This window comes from Vanellus vanellus, assembly GCF_965231255.1.
Source record: "Vanellus vanellus genome assembly, chromosome: 10".
Taxonomy (NCBI): domain Eukaryota; kingdom Metazoa; phylum Chordata; class Aves; order Charadriiformes; family Charadriidae; genus Vanellus; species Vanellus vanellus.
The window spans coordinates 23722516-23747701 of record NC_138915.1 but is presented as its reverse complement, the minus strand read 5'-3'; the positions used below and the strand labels follow the sequence as shown (position 1 = coordinate 23747701).

Sequence of the window (25186 nt, the reverse complement as noted above, 5' to 3'; positions counted from 1 at the left end):
ACAGCTGCTGACTCTGCAGGGCAGCCAGCTCTTCCCCAGGGCAACCGTCCCCTGGGGACGCGAAGCAGCGAGCAGGGCTGCAGAGCGCGGCAGGTCCTGCAGGGCAGAAGGATGCTCACGGCTGCAGCGCGGCCACCTGCCAGAGAGGAGTGGAGCTGGAAGGGACCTCAGGAGATCATCTGGTCCAAGCTCCTGTGCAGAGAAAGGTCAAAGACGTTAACAGTCGGGCAACTGGTTTAAAATTTAAGTGAGAAAAATCAAGGAGAGTGTGGGCAGCAGGTGGAGGGAGGTCATCCTCCCCCTCTGCTCTGCTCTGCCCTGGGAGGCCACATCTGGAGCACTGTGTCCAGTTCGGGGCTCCCCGGGGCAAGAAGGACAGGGAACTGCTGGAGAGGGTCCAGCAAAGGGCTACGGAGATGATGAGGGGACTGGAGCATCTCTCTTGTGAGGAGAGGCTGAGGGACGTGGGGCTGTTCAGTCTGGAGAAGAGAAGACTGAGGGGGGATCTTATCAATGCTTATCAATCCTTCAAGGGCGGGTGCCGGGGGATGGGAACAGTCTGTTTCCAGTGGCGCCCAGTGACAGGACAAGAGGGAATGGGCACAAACGTGACCATAGGCAGTTCCATCCCAACCTGAGGAGGGACTTCTCTCCTGTGGGGGCGGCAGAGCACTGGCACAGCTGCCCAGAGAGGGGGGGAGTCTCCCCCTCTGGAGCCATTCCAAACCCACCTGGAGGTGTCCTGTGCCACTGCTGGAGGTGCCCCTGCTCTGGCGGGGGGTGGGATGGGGGAGCTCCAGAGGGCCCTTCCAGCCCTCACCACTCTGGAATGCCGTGAGGCATGTTTTAGCCCTAGACGTTGTTATGGGGTTATGGAGGAGGCGGGTGTGGAGCTCACCTGGTTTGGAAAGGGGGTGGTGGGATGCAGAGATGGCAGCGATGCTGGTGGAGAACTGAACTCCCTGACCCCTACCCAGATGCGTGGTTTTAACTGCGTCTCAGTTCCACTTCCTTTGCTTGTTTTTCACATTTATAAGCTGACAAAGGTTACAGCTACGGTGGCATTAAGTAAAGGCGTTTTGTATCGACAAGCCGAAGAAGTGACGGAGGGCAGAACACGCATGACTCCCAGCGGCGAGAAGGCAGCAGCCGCCCTCTGCTCCCACGCCACAGCGGGTTCGGCGCCTGGAGGCAGAGCATGACCTGCGCTCAGCAGTGGTCACAGGAAAATTCAAGTTGCAATAACGGCAAACAGATGCGGTCCATCAGGAGGTTACAAACACCTGCCTGTTTTCAACAGACTTTGATGTTAAGAGTAACCCAACAATCTAGACATGACTTTGTTGCAGCTTTTAAAGAGACAACAATAAATTTAGGTTTAAAAACACCCTATTTAGAAAAACTAAATTTAACCTTCTGTGCATAAGGCTTTCCTGGTTTATGTAAAAGTCCAAGTGAGACAAAACAGATGGGGGAGAGGTTTTGTTCTCCATCTGCGCCTGTGGGAAGAGAAGCTGTGGTTTCTGGATGCCTTCTAAGGGCATTATGGCAACTCCGAGTTTGCTTTTAGTTAAAACAGAATTTCACATTGTTTGTTGACATCTGAAAGGCCGAATATTCCAACCAAATGAAACGAAATCCCAATTTTGGGGCATGTAAATCTTGAAAGCATCAAGTACTTTTTCCTCAATGCAACAAGGTTTGTCACTTCGATTCACGCATCGAACAGAATTCTCAAATTTGCAATGAAAGAACTTCAAACAAAACGTTGAGAGAAAAGCGCACAGGTCAAACCCAACCTGCGCGATAAGGCGGTTTCTAAGCCACCAGCAAGAGTTAAATATTGGCAAAGGGAGTTTTGAAGTTCCCCAACACACAAATAAGGCTCGATGATGCCATATACAAGCAATGCTACAACAGTGGATAAAGAGGCAAGCGTGGGACTGCTGACAGCCGGGCAAGAAACCCGAGTGACAAACCATGCTTGCTTCACTGGGGTGGTCCAAGAGTAATAATTCGAGCTCCTACCACTCTTCTTTTGCAATCCTTAGCTTGCAAAGGCAGGAGGAAGGAACCCAGTAACTCCCCTGCCGTTTCACCAGAAACAATAGAATCATCATTTAACTGTTATTCCTGGGAAAGAGAAGTTTATGTTGCTTGAGCCAAAAAAAGTCACAAAATTATCACTGTTGGCAGAAGTATCTCCATTTCATCATCGCGTTAAGTGTCTTATCAGAGAAAGACCAGAAGGCACTTACCATTCCAGCGCGCAGCGGGATGTGCAAGACAGACACACCACCCGCTGAGCAGCGGAGAACAGCTTCGGCATAAACATTCTTTTTGACCCAATTCAATGGTACTTACCCGTTCCTAACTGATGCCGCTGACAGGTTTCAGAGCTAATCCTCCTTGCTTTCGCTTGAGTTTTTTAGGGGCTGGAGAATACACAGAGCGCAGGACAGTTTGTTTTAGCAGATATTTTTCAGAAGTTCATCCACGTGGAAGCCTATGCCAGGAAGCACGGTCTTTGCTGTTGCTTTATTTTTATTTTTTCTTCCGATTATGGAACAGGAGATTCTGGTGATCAAAAGCAAGTGGCTGAAATGACCAATGTCTCATCAGCTCAGGAGTTCATACCTGTCTATCTGGAATGCCATGTTCCTATTAACATAAATTAACATTTACACTTAAGTCTTTCTCACTCAAGCCGCAAAAGGATTTTAAAAGAGCCCACTAACCCTTGGAGCGGAAAAATATCTGTAAATGCATTAGGAAAAAAAGCAATGAACCTCTTTGAACTGCTGAAGAGCAGGGAATGTAGCATAGCCCACTTTTATGGAAGGTAAAACAGTAGTACGGTCATCTAAGGAGACAACTTACCACCGGCACTGGGGCCGTCCCCTCTGAAAGGACGAGAGTGAGGGAGATGGTCCTCTGGAAGGGTCACACCATACACTCCTGGGAGCAGTGAGCCCCGAGAGCTCCGACAACCACCTTCGGGAGACGTTCTTACACACAGAGGAATGCGGCGCCATGCGCAAGTGGGATGGGAAGACGGGAAGATGGAAAAAGCAGCGGCCTCCTGCCATCCCCATGCCGACAGCTTTCATAGTTGTGTGCTAAGGTGGTGGCAACTGTAGAGAGTCCCACAGGCTCATTCTTAGACATGAACTTAGTTTTTCTTCCTCCTATGGATACAGTAGTAGAGATGATTCTGTATCAGGGACAGCGGCAGAGAACGAGGGCTACGAGCCCTACGGGATCGGCTAAGCCGGAACACACGGTTTGCCCTGGGTAAATCGTTTATCATTTCTCCAACTTGTGATCATTGACCTAGAGATCACACGCACGCCCTGGATCCATCTGTACGTACATACGAAAAGCTGCATGAATTCTGGTCATGAAATAATTATAATAAAGCCCCAATTATAATACTCCAAAGATAGAGGTTTATTGAGTTGCTGAAAAATACAACTATTCCAGTCAGTTTGTCACATTTAAACGTTAGCTAAAAAACCCTACATACAGTCTAGTTGTCCCACTTCCCCACTATAATGAAAACCATGTTCAGATGATACAAAAGTCACACCTTTAACAATCACCTGTGAATTCCAGAAAATTTCAGAAGAGTTAACATGTTCTAACTCTTCTTCTGTTGCCCTCGCTTGTAGCTACGAGCCACTGCGCTGAGTAACCCATCGTCCAGTTCCGAAGGCAATGCCTTATAGCTGTGAAAACTACATATTCCTATTAAAATCTCCTCTTTGGCTATATAACCAGAATATAATTAGCATGAGATTTCCATTATTAATGAGGCCTAGCTAATTGAAACCACAAATAATTACATACACATTTTGCGAATGGGTTTAATCCGCTAAAGTCATTGCGACATTAAACTTCAAATTTTTTAGAAAGTGTTCTTGGAAGGGTTCTAACAGCCATTCGAGCGGTATTTGTAGCTACGGATTAATGCAATAACTGATTAATGTGTTTGAACACAGAACCAGAAACAGGAGAATCCTCTGAAGCCATGGATGGAGTCGAATATTTATTTATTTTTTTTTAATTCTCATAGTTTCCCCAAACTGAGAGTATCAGCACAGCGACGCAGGCCTGGGGCATGTAGTTATATCCATCCCTGGTGTGGACATATGTAATCAGAGAGGAGAGGGAAAAGGCCACGGTCGTAACTGCAGCAGACCAGCAGCTGGAGAGAGCAAGAGGTGCCTCTGGTCTGGAATCAGCGCACTGAAGAGACGGTAAAAAGCAGAGAGAGCACAAGAAGGCACATAGCAGGTACCCGACAGGCTACGGAGGGAGACACAGAGAAAACGAAGATGCTCCATTTAGCAGTAGTTCACCATGTTAGATTTGGGGAACAGGAGCTGAATGAGCTGAGGGAAAAGGCTGCTGCAGCCAGCAACACCTACACGGACCCAAGGACTACTCCTGAAGAACCACTAGGTGGAGGAAGCACCGAGATAAAGACCTATAAAATGTCCTCAGTGCCATTAGTTCCCCAATGTGTTGGGATGAGCGGAGCCCGCCAGCAGCAGACACCTCTACCGATGCCGGCGGTGCAAACCATCGATGTTTCGTTCCTAGCTGCAGTCTGCCATTTACAACAAACTTTCACGACTCCGTGAAAAAAGTTCATGTCTGAGCCACATCATCCACAGCTAATAACCTAAATGTAAAGGAACACACTTGGTTGTGGCACCCTGAGCAAACATACCAAGCTCAAATAAAATGAAAAAAAAACAAACTACATTGCAAAGCTTCATGAATTTTACATTTCTCTCAATACAGCTCAGGTGGAAAGCACAGATTGATTTATTTATTTTTGCTTACAGCACCTTCCTTATTCGGCAGCCACCTTCCCCGTGGAGACGGCCAAGGACAGCCGGGAACGTCACATTTCGTGGAGTCCAGCCTGGAGGAGTGACCTCTGCATGTGGTAGCCGTCCCCTTGCAGACCTGAAAGGTCTTTATAGCTGGAAACCGAACAACAGACTCGCACGACGTTTCAACCACAAACCCTCATCGATAACCACAAAAAAATAAAAAATTCCAACTGTTCAGATGCCTTTATCAAGGGATGGTGTTCACTTTTGTTGTGATGCTGTTCCTCAATTTCTGCTTTACAGTCCCAACTCGCGCTTCACGGGGAAACCCAGCACAGCCCGGGGCATGCGGGCGCACAACGAAAACTCTCACAGGGAAAAACACATCTCAAAAGAGAATCTCTTACTTTCAATATTCAGGTCTAATAATAGAATTGCCCAAATCTTTAAATAAACAGAAAGAAATCAAGGTAAAATCAATTTTGTTGTATAGAATTCTATTTTAACCTAAATTTGAATAACTTAATTACAGCTCCAAAAGCTGCCAGTTCCATTTCCCTACCGCTGGATCTAGCAATCGGTGCCGGCAAAGCACATAAAAGGATGTGGGCTACAGCCAGATCCAACCCAGGGAACGGAAGGGAAGGGAAGCATGTCACCTCTGTCAGTACTGGATTAAACTTATTATTAGCAAGATTCAAAAAAAAAAAAAAACCACCCCTATGTTTTTCCAAATATATATGCTACAAGACACTGGGTGGTTTCCACGTGTAAGACAGGAAAGTGTGTAAGTGTATAAAGACCCCGTTACAAGTGAGGGCATCACCACCGATGGCCCCGGTGCTGAAAACCAAAGTCCCACCATACTTTATATCTTAAAGTTTGGTTGGAACCTTTATATCATACAGGTTTAGGTTGGAAAAGACCTTGAAGATCATCGAGTTCCATCCCCCTGCCCTGGGCAGGGACGTATGTAAGTGTCCTGTATTTCCCTGGAATAAGAGTCAACATTTCTTTTGTCACTCTAAAACAACGTATTTCCTGATCTGTAATGAGGCAGGTCACTTACCTATCAAAATGACAACACAGACATTTGAAAGAACATACACCAATTTCTCATTGTTTACCACAAATATATAAAAACTGCAGCGAAATCAAATTGAATAACTTGACTACATGAAAGTTATGAAACAGTTTGTATTTTATACACAGAGTATGTACACTGGTTTTGGAAATGTGGGGTTTTATCCATGCAAATTTAATACAAAAAAAACTATTTACAAAAAAAATAACAATAGAAACATTTTTCCAAAGGAACATACACGTCGGAAGCTCCAGCAATAATGGAAGTTCTGAAAAAAGAATTAATACAGTATCGTACAAGTAGACAATCTTCAGAAGTGTGGAAGATGCACTTTACAAGAACATGAAATGCAAAATGAATTAAAATGCACTATCAAAGATGTTGCAAGTATATACACAATTTAAGCATCTCTGTTTCAACTATCGCTCTCCAACTGTGCCTCACAACTCCTTCCGCCACGTCCCGCCCACATTTACACACCGATCGTTCGGTTACATGGCGTTCTCTGAGTTTCATCATCACGAGTTACCAAAGAAAATAACCGAATGCCAACAGAATGGTAATCGAAAAGCAATCACTTTTCCCTTGTTCTACACAGCACACGGCAGCAAAATGTATTCACATTATTCCCCAATGGAATCCACCAAACAACCCTTCTGGGATGCCCGCGTATGCGCCCGCCGGGAATCAATCGCAGCCTGGCAGCGCCTGCAGCGGTTGCAGGTAGGAGTTCCCGCAGCGGCAGCAACACGGAGCGTACCCCATCGGCACAGCAAACACAACCGTACAGACACCGGCACGGGGTGAGCACAACCTCGCACAGGCTTCAGAAAGCATATTAATACTGGACGACGGGAATTCCCACGTCAGGAACGGCATTGATCAAAACCTAAACAAATACAGCAGTTCCGGAAAGATTGCGCCGGTTCACTTGTATTTAAGCAAAACAAAAAAGTATCCCTGTGACTATTTCCAAATATTCTGCATTTCACAATCTGCCTTCATAAAACTATTGTGAAAAAAAAAAAAGTTACATTTGCCTTATTTAACATAATTTTGAAAGTGAGGAAATCCTCATTAGTGCCAAGAATTCATTTAAAACAACTGACTTCACATTGTAGCTCTCCTACAAAACTATGGAGAGAAATTCGGGTTTCACTGAAGTCATAGAGTCATTTATGTTGGGAAAGACCTTTAAGATCATTGAGTCCAATCATAAACCTAACACTGCCAAAATGGAAAGTTTCCCAAAACGATTGAATCTGCTGTCAGTTTGAGCTATTCTCCTCCTTTAATATTTGCTAAGATGCTAAAGTAGTCCTGGAAAGACTTTTTGGATTTGTTTAGGAGTCTAAAGTGTGTACAGAAAAACGATATTAAAAGTTCTTTGAAAATGTTGGCTATAAACCATTTGAACTAGAAATGACTGATTATGTAATTTTTACAGTAACTCTTATTTCTTCTTCAGAAATTAATCAGGTAGCCTATAGCAATTTTGAAGAAAAAAAGGTCAAAACCAACAAGGGAACAAATATGGAGCGTAACCACAATTTTAAGATAGTATGTTCTCAGAAACGACTGACATGAAATACTTAAATAAAGCAAAGCAGCATTTTATTATGCAAGAACCACAGGAGCCAGAACTGCTCCTATGGGGTGGCAAGTTTAAATTAAAATTCACTTAATCACAGAAGCTCTCTATCTTAACAGTCAAGATCAGCAGAAATATTCTGCACAGGAAGAGAATAATTTTCTACCTTTGTATTTATTTTACAAAAAAAAAAAAAAAAATCTATGCCATAAAATTCCCGACTACAAATCTCTTTTCCCTCCATTTGTAAATGAATTATGTATATCCCAGAGTGTGTTGGGTATGGAACAAGAGACAGTATTACTGTTTCGACTGACTCATGCGAGAGGACAAGCGACACGCTAGCCCGTCGAGAGTCATGGTGTGATTTGCAATCAGTGAAGTTCAGTCATTCCTAAAGCAAGCTTCCTCCATCTCACTACATCTTTCCTTCCTGGTGGAGGTTAAATATTGGGAAACAACTACTTATCTATTACTTATTAAAGTTATCACTTTCCACTGTGTCTTTATTCAGATTGCAAACATCTATTTAAAGGAATTCTGCAGCCCATGCAGGAAGCGGCAGGACGAAGCAAGGAGATGTCTCCATCGGCCGCGCCAGGCAGACCAGCCTCACCGCGACAAAGGCACGCGACGGCACCAGCCAGGGCTCGGACCCTGCAGCCACCCACGCTGTCTGCAGCACTAGGAGAGCACTAGCCAAAACAGACAGTCTCTAGGGAAACAAAGATGTCCAGTTTCTTCTTGTTGTAACCTCTACGGAAAGCTCCGTGTGCTTAAGGATTCACCTCCCTCCACACAAAGTAGCTACAAAACATCTATTTCTTTCTCTACTACATCTAAAAGCTTTTCACTGGGAAGTGATCCGGCACAGAAGCAACTCCGCACCCTCTCCTTGGACAACTATAGTTTGCCTTTCCCATTCCTGGTCTTAATGACTTTTTTTAAATTTTATTTTATTTTTAAATTCCAAAGTGTCACCTGTAAACAGGAAATAATTCACCAGTTCTCTGTGTGTTGGGGTTTTGTTTCTTTGCTTTTGGTTTTCAAGCAGAGGTCACTGTTTAATATGATGTACCTCTTGAAAGCAGCACATCGATTAGCCTCAGTGAGGAAAGAGAAATGGGATTCACCAATACAAAAAATCATCTCCTGTCTGCAGAAAGTGCTGGAAACTCCAACAAGCTGCTTTCGGTTGAAATCAGTTGAATTATTAACGTGCTTTATGTCGGTATACAGACCGATACTGAGGCTAAGAGGCAGACTGCAGCTGTATTAAATACACACCAGCTCCCTTTCATCAAGCATCTAACAAATCAGCAGAAGGAAGACGTGTCAGACTTTCATCCTTCTCGTCAGTACGAGAAGACGTGTGGAAATTCAGTTTGAGTGAAAACAGGCACCTTGTCTTTTTGTTTGAATTTGGCTACAGGTTTGTTGAAATTTGAGAAGACTGCCGCTGAACGCGAAGATACTCGAAATAAAGTTTGCAGAGCAGTAAACAAGTGATGGTAGTCCTCACCTACAGGTTTATGGAGGCGACATACCTTCCCACAGTATGACAGCTGTGCTTCAGAGTAATTTTTCCTACCGTCTTAATACTGCGTATGGCCTAGCAGAAAATTTGGATAAAATAAATTCATCCCTGGAATATTTTACAGCTTCCTTTGACTTACCAGAGATCACTATTTTTAGTCAAGAATTTGACACTTAAAGCTTCGCTAGCGTCAAAACAAGTCTAAGCCATGTTCGCTATGGTCACCAGCTCAGGTGTTCAATTAATCAAAAAGGTGATTACTGAAGTCAAGAGCAACACTTGCATTGACTTGAATGAGGTTAGGACTGTACCCAGAAACTTTTATGATTCATGTCATAGTTATTTATTGTTTCAAATGTATTCCTCCTTATTTTATGGTAATTTTAGTGCTCGGCTGTATTTGGAAGGCCTCCAGATGCACAGGCATAGATGGTTTTCTGCACCCCCAGCGGGTGAGCAGCATCGTGTAACAGATGGGAGGCATTTCTGAGACACCGTGTGGGACGTCACCACACTTTACAACAATTCTTTTAATGCTACTGCTTTAAGATCTCACAATATCTGGGACATTATTGCTTAAACGGAAGATCACTCACGTGCGACGTACTGCATCCAACGACATAAGAAATAGGAAAAAACAACCCACCCAAGGCCAGCAGCCCCGTCAAGATGTTCATTCACTCTGTAATTGACAGTTCATACCACATTATTGCAGTAACTTTGTATAGCAATACCAAAAGCACCCTAGTTAGCCCCTAAATTTATTAGGAAAAAATAATGCAGTTTCCTAAAGCTTTTCATGTTGACTTTTCTTCATGTCCAAAATAAAAACTGTGTGACTACAATAGGAATTGGGCAGGCTGCTGCCGTGAACCATCCTATCAGCTGTGCCAAGGATTAAATAATAAACCAAATAGGAAAAGGATCTCTCAAAGATACTAAATGTCAGGAGCAGGGATTCTGGAATCACAGTAGTTCACCAATGTCACTGGAGAAATTTCTTTAAAAAAAAAAAAAAAGTAAAGAGGAAGGAGGGAAGTGGCATGCAGTAATGAACAATGTGAAGTCACTAGAGCTAGGAACAAATAAAAATCAAGATGATGCTGGGAATCAAATGGAAAGGGAGAAAGAGGGGAGAGCAGGCAAATTCTTGTACAGCGAAGGCAGCAACAATTTCCACAGGCTGCTCGCTTTAAAATTAAAACTTACAATTCAAAACTTCTTTAGCATCTTTTTCCAGTTGCTCCTAAAAAAAACCCCACGATGGGAACAGCCAATTTGAGCAAAGCTTTAGATTATTATTATTTGGAAGAGCAGGTAAAGAAAGATGAGAAAAGATTCATCCAGGCACAATAGACCTTTTCTCAGACTGCTCCTAAGGATACGTGAAAGCCTTCATCTCCGCAATGCTAAAAAGGAAGCCCTGGAAGAATCATGACTATCCTTCCCCATAAGCGCAAAGGCGGTCATAATAATTTCCAGTGAATGGCAAAGCAAGACTGTTTCTAGCAAGTCTGTGGAGAAGAACTCCAGAGTACTAAATAAAATAAAAATAATTAAAAGAATGTTATTTTAGTAGTTTTCAACTTCAGAGATACAGTTTAAAACGAGTCCATTAATTTAGTATCCAGTTTTCAAGTTACTTAGGAAATAAGCTTAAAAAAATGGCAAACAACTGGCATGCTACATCAAGGGAATGCTTAATCTTTACACTGTGGTATAACTTCATAAATTTAGTTCTAGTAGGGAAAAAGTTACTTTGAGATCAGAAAACATATTTAAATATGACAATGAAATAGTAGTGTCGATCAGTTTAAGCAAGATAACTGAAGGTGACAATTTAGTTACAAATTCTATGGCTGACATACTGAAATAGAACTTGGTTGTTGCTGAACCATAGCAAGGAATCGAAAGACAACTACTTACTCTTTTTGAATGATCGTTCTTCAAATGTAGCATACAAGAAACGTTTTGCTTAATGAATTATAGTACTTTTTCATTTTAGTGTTAGCACGACTTTTTAGATACTGCCTTTAAAGAAAAATAGAGATTATACTAATTTTAAGAATTTCACTGTGAATTATTTAAATAACAATTAGCGAGGTTTGAAATACCATATTTCAAAGGTCAAAGCAATCCAGTTTCCTTAAACAAGTATTTCTATAACCTAAGATTTATATCTAGGACTTTGCAAATTAAGTTTTACACCAGCCTCTCCATGAGCTGTATTTTAAGAAAACACTATATAAATAATTGCGGGTTTTAACTATTACATATGAATCGGTTTGTTTCAATGGATTTAAAAATAATGTATTTGAAAAAAAAAAAAAAGTCTTGTCATCAGAAAAAGGTTATTTTTCTTCTCAGTTATTGATTTTAAGGACTATAGTAAATGAAGTAAGGAGTAAACAATACCGCTCCCTCATTCTTTTATGAATTACATTACATGGGGTCTTGATCAATTGGAAAGAACAGAATCAAATCTCGTTACATGCTTGGCAAACACATCCCTCAACTGAAATTAACTTAGCCTGAAATAGAAAATCTGTGACAGTCAGAACTTTTTTTTTTTTTTTTTTTTTTTAATTGAGCTACCTATTCATGAAGAACAAGCTAATGCAAACAGATTTAGTGCTAAAATTATGAAATTATTTGCAACTTGTTTGGAGAACTCAACTGTGTATGGTTTCAGAACGTTCTCAAAAGACCGAGAATTTGTGCAGAAGCAAACAAATACATAAACTCAGAAGTTTCAAAAAACCACCACAGTGGAATTTTTTCTTTTTCACATTTATCCAGAAAAGTCTAATGTCTGAGCACAGTGACGTTTGTACAAACTGGTTTGTGTGCTATGCCACGCTTGTGTAAATTACACAATAAATCCCGTAAACACTGAAGAGAGAAACACTGATTTTTCTCAACTAAATTATGGATATACCTGTTGTAAAAATGTAATGTGAGATCAGGAGCAATATTACACAAAATCCTGAAAGTCACAGCGTAAACCTGAGATTTTGGCAGTTTTATCAAAATGTCCTAAATGACTCTGTATGCATCACTAGTCCTCACGTCTTACTCACGGTGCGTATATGTCCAAAACAAAGAAAAGTAGACAATTTTTCTGTCCAACAATACATTAAACCAAAAGTGATTAGGTATTATCAAATTAAATATCATAAATAAAAAGTATTTACAGTAATTTCTAATTATTAGACAAGAAAATAACCAATTAAGTTGTGCAACAAACTTAAAACACCCAACATCAAAAATGTGAAGTATTACTTAAATCTTCACATACTGATTTTACAAAAAACTATTAAAATATTTAAAAATTTCCATTTTATCTATTTTAAACAAAGAAATTCCAAAAATGTTTAAGACTATTAAGAGTTATCAATTACACAGGCACTTCACATGTAAACAATCTACAGTACAACTGAAAAAAAATATTTGGCACCAACCTAGAAGAACTGGAAAAAACTCAATAAAATGTGTCCTTTTCCCATTGTATACTGTTTTGTGTAATCACCATACACTCGGACTAAATACTGGCAATGTTAGAAGTGTCTAAGTTACAATCAGGAGTGCAAAAAACAAAAGAATGCAAATATTAAGCTTTCTGAGGGAGTGAAAGTGGATTACAAGTGATCAGTCGCTCACATTTTTACCATTGTACCATCACTACATTTTTCTCTTACCTTTAAATCAAATGATTGAGTGGAAAGATTAAAGGGGGGGGGGGGGATACGGGACGCGTGCTTTGTACTTCTAAAAAAAATTCAAACAACATTTTCAACGTAGGAAAAGAAATCCAGCATTTAACTGTAACACTGTCAGATGTTAAATGGCAGCTTTTAACTTCACTGGAAAGAGAACTTGATGCTACCACAATCTCTTTGTGCATCCAATTATAAAAGGAAAAAAAAAAAAAAAAAAAAGAGTAATTATGTTCTTTTAACGGTCAGCTGACTCCAAGGTGTTCACGTACAACTCCAAAGTAAGGCTCTCTACAGCATCTGGGCAGATACTAGTTTTTGATGGCTTGGATGTTCCCACGTAGGAAGCTGAACTGCTTCAGAGCAATCCAAATCACCAGCTGGAATGGGAAGTTGCCTAGCTTCCGAGAAGTCCTGTCACATGGAGGAAAGCTGAGATACTTTCAACGTTGGCAATTCAAGCAGAGCTTGAACTGTGAGGCCAACCTTCACCAGACCCCTTTCTTCCAGAATGTGATGAGGCAAGCAAAGTCTCTCCTGCAAAATAAAGCGGTACATGTATCAACCTTCATTCAGTTTTTCCCCAAGGCAGTAACAAACACATTCTCTCTGAAGTCACACATACATCACTAAAAGACACATGCTTGGAAAGTGTCTTTGCCCTTCTATTTCGCCTGTGGTTCTCTGCAGTAACAGGATGGTCAGAAACTAATTATATCTAAGATCTGTTAAAACTATGACAACATCAGAAGACACATCAAAGACTGTTACTTTCATAAAGCCAAAGACTCTGTTTCTTTTCACAAGCAGCAGAAGAAAAACAGGCTGATGGGTACTGTTGGCTCAGTCGCCTACTTCCCCCTCCCCTTGTTTTGTAGGCTTATTGCCAATTCTCCCCTTGGGAAAACTCGGAAGCATTGATAAACTGGGTCCTCAGTAATGAGCCATTCCCCAAGAAAGTCATCTTTCCGCTTCAAAATTCAGCACAAGCTGAAGGACAATTTCCCCAACTGCTAGCTGGCGTTACACTTGAGTCAGGTCTTAGCATCTCTAACTTCTGAATGGCCAGTGGCTCCATGCTAGATAGAAGCTGTGGCAGAGCAGGAACCCAGAACCCAGTTCAAAATCCATGAAGTAATTTTCTTGTTCCACTAGAAAGGGTCAAGGGAGTGTTTTGCCTCTTGCAATATGCAGGAAATGATTTGATCTTTAGTTCCCCCCCATACAGGGTAGTAAGAGGATGAACTTGGGCAACAGAAGCATGAATAATGGGCTGCAACTACGACCATGCTAAAAAACAAGATAGCGAATCAGTTAGGCTACGTATTTCTGTAATTGCAGGATTTTTCCTTGGCAGACCCTGAAATTCATGCCAAAGTGAGTTGCTAAACTCAAGACTTTCAAATATTACACCACCATCCTCCCACATCAGTTCTTTTGTTTAGATGGTAATTTATTTTACAAGTAGGTCAGTATTATTTTTACTATAAGGAACTGACCAAAAACCCATGAAGTAGCTTCCTCAAGTTCATGCAACAAGCCAGAAATGGGACTTCTTTTCCTATTTTCAAGTTCCCTGGTCAGTGTTATAATCGCTATTGCTCCCTGAATTAAGTGCCCCAAAAAAACCCCTGATATTTTCTGTGGTTATCAATAAGAAGTCAATAAAGCAAATGCCATACCTGTGGAACGCCCAATTTTTTACAAGCATCAAGAAAGTTTTCAACATTTCTTCGGCACTTTGCCATACTGAGTTTAGGCTGTAAAGACAGGACGTTAGATCTTCATCATATATTCGTGAAGGATTGTATATTTCTGACGCAAATTCAGTAACAGTTGCTAAAACACAAAGCAAGCTCTACGAAAACAGCTCTTAAACTAAACTTTTGAGCCTTGTTTAACGTTTCTTGCAGGAAAAAAGTGAGGAATATAGCAAATTAATATGGTAAACACGATTCACGATGTTTTAGGATTGAACTCCAAACACTTCTTTTCACTTAAGATGCCACTAAAGCGAGATAAATGACTTACCACTGCTGGCGATGGTACGTGGATGCTGGCAACAGAACGCGGCCTGATGTGATTGGCTAAATGGCAAAGAACTACTCCATCCATCAGTGCGGCTCCTATGTCGTCCGGCAAAATGACTTTTAACCTTGATTCAAGATTCTATGAAAAAGTTCATAAATAAGTTACTTTCACCATTGGCTAATTTTTAATTTCAAACCCAGTGTATTAAAGCATTCAGTTTAAAAAGGACTTTTTCATACTAAAGTGAAGCAAATGGAGTCAACTCACTTAACTGAGTACAAATATCCTTTACTGTTTATCATTAACCTTACGTTCCCTCTTCTTGGTGGTTTTTTTAATGGCACAGCTACATACATTGAGAAAGACCTTCAGCCAAGAACTACCACCAGCCATATGATGGACTTGCTACTCCTAAGAGGAAATTTAAGGACAGAAATGTTAGGCTGAACGCCTTCTTAGCTGTTAGCGTGCAGAATTTGTTGGCTGTAATCATACACAATTTTACTAAGAGAAGGTGGGGAAAAAAAAGAGGGGAACACAACCACTTTGGGCATGGCTATTTCCCTCGTGCAGATGACAGTTAAATAGCTGAGGAAAGGGTGGCCAAGAGGTGCCCACACTTGTTTTGCAAAACAGAGAAGGGAAGAGAGGGAAGTTTTCTTCCCACCCCAGCAAAAAGCCTTCACTGCTCAGGAAGTGAACCAGACAAGGCAGAAACAACTTTCATAGAAGTCACCCCCCGAATTATTACTGCCCTAGGGAGCAGAGCTGCTACGATTTACAGTTAACTATAACTGTTAAATACTTTGAGAACAGAACTATAGAGAAAACAGTAGACCAGAAGTCTGAAATTTACATCCCATTCAGTATTGTGTAACTTGTAGCAACTTTCTACACTCGCAAAGCATTTGGCCATTCAGAAGACTATGATCATCTTTCCTCAAATCTCAGATCAAGTAGCAGCAAACACAAGCAGATTTACTGTCTCCCTAGGAAAACCTAAAACCTCAGACACCTAAAAAAAAAATTTGTTTTTCATTTCTCAGCTAAAAAAAAACATTTAGTTCCTGGTTGGTATTTTGATAGGACCAAAAATAGTACCAGTGTAGCCTGTTATGTGAAATTCCTTAGGAAAAAATATCACTACAGAGATGCTCTTGTACAACTGTAATGATTTGCAGGCCTTTATTTTAAAGGTTTAAATTATGGTACAGAGCAAACTAAATGCATTGCACCCATGTAGTAAATAATGGTACCTACATTGCGAAGCTGTCTTATTTGTTCCCTTTCTTCCCGTAAATGCTCCATTTTCCTCCTCATTGTAAATCCTGGATCCACCGCACCATAGTCCTGGCGAGATGCACGGCTGAAAGCTATTAAACATTAGAGAAGTTAGTTTTCTGAATTCAGATTAAAAAAAATGCAATGACTAAAAATCTACCACCAAGGATAAAAATGAGAAAAAAAAAAAGCTGCAGAACTTTTCAGAACACATATATTAAAGTATCCTGATGTAAAAGATGCCGTCTATGAAACTTACCTTTCAAATAAAATACACTGATCATCTTACTTAAGTGTAAATTAATAACTACAAAATATGAAGACAGAATTGACTTCAGTTTTCACATACCTGTTTGAAATATACAACTCCGTTTGCACTTTTCCAAGCATATCTTGCAATCTAGCTTTAAACGTATTTTAATTGTATTTTACTTTTAATTAAGTAGAAAGTCTTTACAGAGACTAACAAAAGGGACAGAACTCCCTGGTATAGCTTACAATCAAAGACTTAAAATATACATATACGCACACGCGCGCACACGTGTGTGCATATGCAGAGATTGTTTATTAAAGAACTACTTGAAAAAATATTAAATGTCTCATCTAAAAGTTCTGAGTTGCTCTTTAAAAAGGAGGTCTGTTAAATAAATCCTTTTATTTTATATTCAGAAAGCTGTCACATGACAATTCTATTGTTTTACAGAACACTGGTAAATAAAAACTCTTCCATAGCAATATCACCGTATCCTTAAGTATTTTACCCCATGTTTTTGAGCGGGGGGGGGGGGGGGGAATCAATACTTAATACCTTTAGAACTTTCTATATTGTTTCTAATATTTTGGATTTTAGCAAGAGATCTAACAATCAAAAATAACAGAAATTGTATAGATACTCTTGAAATCACTGCTCTGTTTTGATATATTATGAGAGTATATAGTTTATATACAAAAAAATACAATTGCATTTTACCAACAGTATCTATGGAAGCATCTAAACCCACAAAGATTTTGGCTAGTAACTAAGAAACAAAAAGCCATTTGCTTTCCTAGAACTGCGTGAAAGGGGTGCTGCTGTTTCACAGATGCGAGCTGGCGGTGGCTCCTAGGAAGCCCACCACCACCCTGAGAAAAGATGGGCTGAGGAGTCCTAACAAGCCGCCTTCCTCCTCCCAAATCCGCCCCTTCCTCCAGCCAAGGGTGGAGATAACCCAGAAGCCTGCAAATGATCCCAGCTAGGCACGTCCTGGTACATGCAACTAACCTAAATACCTCTGGCACAGAAGTTTCACGCAACTGCTTCAAATCTCAAGTGTCTTAAAGGCCCTGAAGAAGCCACTTGCACAACCTCAGCCAGACATAGTCTACAACTGAGGGCTCACAGGCTAGTATGAAGGAGGTCAAGCTTTGCTACCATAAACACAGAATGAAATTAGACTGAAGAGATGAGATCATTCTATCTTAATAAATTTGCACAAAGACCGTTCCCTTAAAAACAGAGAAGAGTGGTATTAACTGGAAAAAGGATTGCACAGTGGCTTTTCCAAACTATGTTTTACACTGTTGACATCCAATATTCATAGCCACTTGCACACAAAAAAATACTGTAACTGCTAAAAAAAAGTATTATTTCTACCTAGATTTCAGAGGACTGAAAGTCTGCTTCAGACAATACAACTGTCTTATAAGGGTATGGCAGAGTCTTGGAAGAGTCAGGGTGCAAAGCAGCACTAAGCCATAAAACTCCTGGCAAAGCGCTGCTCAAAGCATCTTTTCATACGACAGAACCCTACTTTGCTTGAAACCCTTCTGCCTCAGCCATCAGGTCTCAAGAATGACTGCATGCCGTTTCCCTGTTCTTTAGCAGTAAGGAATCGGTGGGGGAAAAAAAAAAAAAAATCTTAAGAAAAAGCACCGTCCAACTTGGAGAACTTACAATTATTCATTTGCCAAAGCAGCTGTCTGTGCCTTTCCCAGTACGATGCTTGTGATAAGTACACTAAGTGGACTGCTGTACTGCGGACTCTCTTCATAATCATTCCAATTCATGCATCTGCGATCCTTACCATCTATTCCAGCCTGGGAAATAAACATCTGCTCTATCACGCTACGTTAGAGAACAGCAGCTTACCTGACCTTGGTTTGAGACCAAATGGACCGTGAGCATTACTATCTGCCCTTTCGTAATCCTGTTAAAAGAGACAAAGTCAATTTTCTTCCATTCATTAAAATAATTAAGTTTTGTTCCCATCAAGACAGTGTTTAAATTATTCTTGCCTAAGAAAAGTGAGTCCTTCTGCTTAACTATAACACACTCTTTTGAATGAAAGTAACTTCACTACATGGAGATAAAGTTATCTTACTGAGGAAGAAAAGCAGTAACAGATTAACTGAAATCTACTCTAAACCATTTCAAACTACTGCAAACCATTCTGTGAACTGAGTTCTAAGCCAGCTGTAAGCAAACGCAAATATCCTCCCAAGGCTCAGCATCAAAATATTTCTTGAGAAATATTTACTTTCAGTTATGAGCATAAGGTTTTTCTCATTTCATGAGATCTCACGTCCATGAGATATCCTTATTTCAACCCATTTCACTGCATTTGGAGATGCTCTCGTTCTGCTCTCTCAGGTTCCTTACTGACACGAGGTGGAAACATTAATAATCTTTGGTATGCTTTACTCGGAGCTCAGTAGCGTAGCGCGGCCACAGGGAGAGAGACTACACGGACGCTCCCCGCACAGGCAAGCAGGCAGTGAATGAGGCTGTGAGGCTGCACCACAAAGGTGATGGCCAGAACTACAAAAGATCAAAATCTCTAAGAACCATCAATACCTCTGGGTTCCGTGTGATATATAAAACACTAAACAAGTTTCACTTAAAAATCCTCTGGATGGCTAGTGCATAGGACACCTACAAAATACGACTTTTTTTTTTTTTTTTTTTCCTTTATTAGCTATTTTCCTTAGGAAAGATAAGGAGACAAAGCAACGTGCCTTTCTACACACCAGTCAAAAAGGAGAAATCTAGGAGAGATCACAGTTGCAAAAGTAAAACAAGTTGTAATATCTGTCTCCAGTTTATATCTATTTTTGAATTTTTATGATGAAGAACTACTTCTAATTGCAGTTTCAAAGGGAACTAACAGCTTTGTATCTGCATGGGAAACCTGGAGACAAGTAGTGCACACAAAGAAATGTTTGTCGAATGAAAAACAAAACCACAAACTTGTACCTCAGACGACACAGGAGACTGTGGGGACACATTAGTATTATCACTGTCTTGCTAAAAAGAAATCAAAGAGACGAAATTATAAAAATGAAAATTATGATATAACAAGAAGTGTGAAATTATGAAATACACAATACATGAGACATGCAACATTTGTCAAGTATGTGACAAACTGGCAACAACTAAATTTAAAAACATGTAAGCCAAGGAAACACAGTTCACTGTTTATGTTGAACATTACTTTGACATTACCTCTGCTTCATAGGTGAATTGATTTTCCTACTACCATAGCAAGTAAATGTCCTACTTTTTCCCCAGTACACAATCTTGATGACTTTTTTCAAATAAAGCAGCATAATACTTATTTCTGCTACAGCTTTGGAATGTAAAGTTTGTTTGCTTGGACTCTAGCTAACGTTCTGTGCTGTGACGGTGTCTCGCAGGTGTTGATAAAAGACAGAAAAGTAAAATGTTTTCTTGAATATTTTTACACAATTACTATTTCTCACCTCATCATTTTCATTTCCACTGGAACTCTTTCTGGAAGACTTATACTGCAAAACACACAATTATTACTTTAAAATGGAAGTATGGTTTTCATTTGAACTAAATGGCTTGATAGCACTCAGATGTTACATATTACTGGTGAAGCTGCTGAGAAAAAAAACATGTTACAGAATCAAAGGAGCAAAAAAGAAACAAAACAGAAAAGGAACATCTAGTTCATAAGCTAGTCAAGATCTTCAAGTTGATGAGAGGATAAGAGTATTTTAAAACTAAATACTTTTATAACGTGAACTCTGACTGCATATTTAAGATTAGATATTAGGAAGAAATTTTACCCTGCGAGAGCGGCGAGGCCCCTGGCGCAGGTTGCCCCAAGAAGCTGTGGCTGCCCCATCCCTGGAGGTGTTCAAGGCCAGGTTGGACGGGGCTGGGAGCAACCTGGGCTGGGGAGAGGTGGCCCTGCCCACGGCAGGGGGGTGGGACTGGATGGTCTTCAAGGTCCCTTCCAACCCAAACCATTCTGTGGCATGAAAGTTGATCCAGGTGAAAACATCTTAACAACTGCTATTCTGAAGCATTATTTGTTAGAAAAAATTATGCAACCTGTGCAAGTTACTGCTATGATGTGCTGTTAGGTAAGATTGCTTACACTTTGAGAGATTGACTTGACATTGTAAAAAATTCAATTAACAAAACAAAAATAAATCAATGTTTCCTTTGTAACTCTAAAGCCTGATCACATCTTTTTATCTATTTAAGACCAGCGCTTTTTGCACAGTTCTGTCTGATTTGTTGCACACTGCCTTCATCACTATCACACATCCTGATTACTCTGGAAGCGCAGGAAATGCAGGGATTGAAGGAAGAAATTTAGAAAAGTGGTATTTAAGAAAATAAGTCTATTTCATTGTCTACAGAGCAAGTGGGGAAACAAAGAAATAGAAAACCAACCATGCAGCTAGAATGAAAAAGATCCATCACTACAAAACTCTGTTAAGTGCCTTGTGTGTATATGGTCAGCCTGCTCATCTCTGATATAATACAGAAGAGTAAGGTAAGAGATTAACTTCAGAACTGGAAGGATGGCTGTCCTTCAAAGATCTGACTTTTAGGGACACTTACTGGTTTTAGTTAGAAGAATTTCTTAAAAGGGAAGAAAAACCTGACTTGCAACTATGTTCTCTAATATTAATAAACATGCAAACTTACATAGCTCTGTTACAGAAAGTTGTATTTATTAGTTATGCACAGAAGCTGTTTGTCTTCTTCACAGTTATAACTGAGCGCTGTTGGACTGCAAAATCAAACAGCTTTATAGAGCTGAATTTTCAACAGCTTTTGAACTACATGCTGAATGATGCTGACAACAACAGTGAACAGCATCTCTCTTGAAAAGGGAAGTCTAGGACAAACATAGCTTTTGTTAGCTATCCTACTGCCGCTCGTTCTCTGTGGAAATCAAACCCGTCTTTTGAAGAGGGACTGAATAAAGTCTCAGGTTTGTGGGATTCTTTTGTTGGTTTGGGTTTTTGTTTATTTTGAGGGGTTTGGGGAGGGGGTTATGGATCTTGGTGGGGTTTTTTATTCCTGTTGTCGTCGTTTGGTTTGTTGTGGTTTTGTTTTGTTTGGGGTTTTTTTTGGTTTGTTTTTTTTTTTTTTGTTTTGTTTTGTTTTGTTTTTTTTTTAAACTCTGCACAGAGCACAAGTACTTCTAGAGACCTATTACATATAGCCATGACTGGATATTTCTCTTCTTGGGTTTATTTTCTTTATGTTTGCAGTACAAGGGGATATATTACTTTGCCAGATAATAAATCAAAGCCCTCCCTGCTGCTGACTTCAGTTTAGACAGGCCTTTGGTCAGTTCAGCGTTCATATTTTTCCACCATAATTAACTATATCAAAGCTAACATGTAGTAATTCTTTTCCATTGTGGACACATTAACAAGAATTTCAGCTTGGATGTAGCCAAGATCCAAAACAACTACAAACTATTGCAGAAAAAAAAAAAAGGCATCTTGTTTGATAAAAGTGTTCTCACTGATAAGACTCTTTTTACACACTTAATACAACAAAGATTTCAGGTTCCAACAAGACTTCAGAGCAGTGCCACAAGAAAAGGAGTTCTGATTCTCACGGGCATTTTCCTACCCTTCTGCTGCACAGTACAACTGCACAATAAAAAATATGTGTAATAAAGATGCTTTATAAATGCTTCTGGATGCTGATCCAAGTAACTTTTCCTTGTTCCAATGATGTCCCTTGCAGTAATTTGGCATGTAATCTTAAGATACTAATGTCTGGCAGTACAGATAGAATTATTCAATGAGCTTTTCTGGCAAGAAAACATGGACATAGTATGAATTGTATTTTCACTGGATTCTCAGAACAGGAGTGATACCTTATTCTTTTTTTTCCCCCCCAGTTTGCCATGGAAGACAGCTTTGTTTCACTTGCTTATTGCCTTGTTTTTGCAAATGAAACTATAAGTGATACAGTATTTTTTGTTGCTGGTACAACCTGCTTAATTTACTTTTGAGACTTGTCTACAGCTGTATGTAATGTGATTTCAGGTATCCGCTTCCATCACAGAGCTCAAAACCAAAACCTGTATTAGCATTTAAAGACATCCTTTAAAATTACAACAAATCATTAATGCAGGTCTTCTGTATTGATAGCACAGCTGTTTAATGACTGAGTTCTGTTTCACTTAGAAATTTCTCCCCTTCCCCTCAAAGCTGCAGGGAAAAATTAATTTAGGGATGAAAACCCTGGAAAGGGGTCAGTAGAATTCAAGTTACGATACAACTCCACGTGCTCTTCAGGAAAAAAAAATTAATAGGTTCTATAACCACAAGAATGTATCTGAGCTGTATGGCATGCTCTGTTTTTCCTAGAATTTAATTTCTTTGAAGTTCCCTAGCATTTCATAAAGATGTTTGATGGCAAAAGAGCCAAGAAACTAATTTCATATGCAACAAATTTAGTTTTAACTCAACCTAGCACTGGTCAGAATTCTCCTATTTCTCCGCCGTGCCCCTAAACAAATTTTATCTATGGCTGCTCTGACTGCCTATCTGGTTTCCCATAAGCAGACACTGACACCTGGTGACCACCGGTACACATTACAGCTGCAAAGTAGTACTTCCTCTCTAAAATGCAAACTAATGCAGCGAGAACCAAAATGCATAAATCATTCTTATAACCAAGCTGCACAAAACGGTAATGTATATTTTCCTTGCACTACAAAAAAAAAAAAAAAAAATATCCCTCAAAATGGATGGACCAATGACTGAAGATTAGTTTCTGGCTTTACCAGAAGACAACTGTAAATTACTTTCTTTTATTTAAGGGATAAACAAAATATTCCATCGATTTTTTTCCCCACCTGATTTACCTGCACTCTCATATTACCCTAAATACATATATATCTTATTTAACTCAAAAAAGACACCTAAAAAAAATTACATGTCACATACAAAATTAGAAGCATGACAACCTTTGAGGGTTTCTTACTTTTACTTAGTTATATAGTTTCTTCTACTCTCATTTAAAAATAAAGTGTCACCCACTCGCACTCCCCCCCATTACCTTGAAATACTCTTTCCTAATTTGTTTACTTCTCCTTCTTTCTTCATTCTGCCAAATCACTGGCTGCGTTTCTGGCCAACGCTGCTCGTCCACCGAATCCTTCTGGTTTTCCAGTGGCTATAAGGTTCAGAAATATTTTTACATTAAAAGGTAAATATGCCTCGTGTGCACTAACACAAATTATTAAGAACTACAATTATGAATTGTTTGCCTCATAATCTAGGTTTAAGACATGAAAGTGTTACCAGTCTTAACACCCTTTTCTGCTCCAAGCCTAATTTTTGCAGGTATGTTAGGAAGCCACCTAAGGCTGCCAGAAATAACTTCAAAAAACCCAGTTAGAAGTGTGGTTAGCCATTAGCATATCGAATATCTGCACACTCATCGCACAGGAAAAGGATGGCTACAAGATAATTTAAGTATTTGTCTGCTGTTCCTATCTAAAAAATTATACACATCAACTAGCTGTAAAACAAATCTCTCTTTCAAAGTATTGTGTTATGCAACTTATTCTGAAGTGACAGCTAAAGTATATTTATTCTTAAAATAACAACGAATGTGTACGAAGATGGCTGTTTTATGAAAACTGCAAACAGACAATCTGAAGGGATCATTTCATAATAAGGCTAAAACTACTTTTCCAACTATTTCTTCATATTAGAATATCCGGCCATTTAAAGCAATTGCAAATACCTGATGAATTAAAATCTAAAATAATAAAAAAGTACTCTCTACAGTTGCACTGCAATTTTATCGTATCACACAAGCTTCTCGGTGAGGTATGGGGAATGGAAGGCCTACAGAATTCAAACCATTCCGAAATTTAATAAAAAAAGGTGAGGCAATAAAATTTACATGTAAGCAAATACTAAAACCAAGTAGGTAAAACTTATGTCTCATTAGTTTCAAGACCTTAAAGCTAGTACCATATGTTCTTAAAAGAAAAGGCCTTCATTACATACAAGTCAAATTACCTTGAAGTATACATTCTTCAAAGGTTTTATATTTTCCACCACAATTACATACACACAATAACTGTGTGTAAGCAATCATACCAATGTATAGAAGTTTTCTGCCAGAAAGACAAAATCAAAAATAAACCCAAACCAAAACAAATCACTCAAATATGAAGCCACCACATTTACATTTAAATATCTACCTGCCAGCTGTACGGGGACACCGGGGAATTCACTTCATCTGTTGAGACACTAAAAATTAAGATGAGAGGCGTTATGAAACGTACTGCTTTGTTGTGTACTTTAAAACCAGGTTACCTTAAAATACCAAAAAAGTGAACGCTACTAAAAAGCAGCTTCTCTGCAGCACCACGGTATTTTTTGGCTACCTGTTCAAAGATGTCACAATGTGGCTGAAAAGTATGACCATTCACCTAAAATCTCCAATCATATTTCACTCTCCATATGCTGCCAATAGGTCTGCCACACTACACTGCTTTATTCAGATAAAGCTCTCTCTTAAGCACGTTGATCTTTAGATTAGTAATCTAAGGCACCTTCATTGTTCTGTTTTTCAAAGCAACCAATGAAACATTTTGTTCAAAGCTGAAAAAATATCTATTCTTAAAATTCTGGAAGACTCACATCCTTCATTTCCCTGTTAGCTCTATACAGTAAAGTGGAAGCTTTAATAGGGAAGGGAAAAACATTGAAAAGATGGGACAGTGAAACTGCAAAATCTCAAAAAAGCCATTGTGGCACATGGAATGCCTGAGCTTATTGAAAGTTCTCAGAAAAAGAAAAATGTTTAGATTTGGT

General features: G+C 39.7%; 1 protein-coding gene across 1 annotated transcript in view; it reads right to left on the bottom strand.

Annotated features, from left to right (window-relative positions):
* Positions 1-11468: 11468 nt before the first annotated feature.
* The window catches only part of LRCH2 (leucine rich repeats and calponin homology domain containing 2), a 50502-nt gene continuing 36784 nt past the window's right edge, over positions 11469-25186 (bottom strand). The window contains exons 13-21 of the mRNA XM_082488259.1: positions 24571-24619; positions 23412-23528; positions 19823-19867; positions 19317-19367; positions 18213-18270; positions 16064-16176; positions 14804-14941; positions 14455-14532; positions 11469-13309 (exon numbers count right to left, since the gene is read on the bottom strand). Of these exons, the coding sequence (XP_082344385.1) occupies positions 13190-13309; positions 14455-14532; positions 14804-14941; positions 16064-16176; positions 18213-18270; positions 19317-19367; positions 19823-19867; positions 23412-23528; positions 24571-24619 (769 nt within the window). The 3' untranslated portion in view covers positions 11469-13189. The remainder of the gene's footprint in view (positions 13310-14454; positions 14533-14803; positions 14942-16063; positions 16177-18212; positions 18271-19316; positions 19368-19822; positions 19868-23411; positions 23529-24570; positions 24620-25186) is intronic.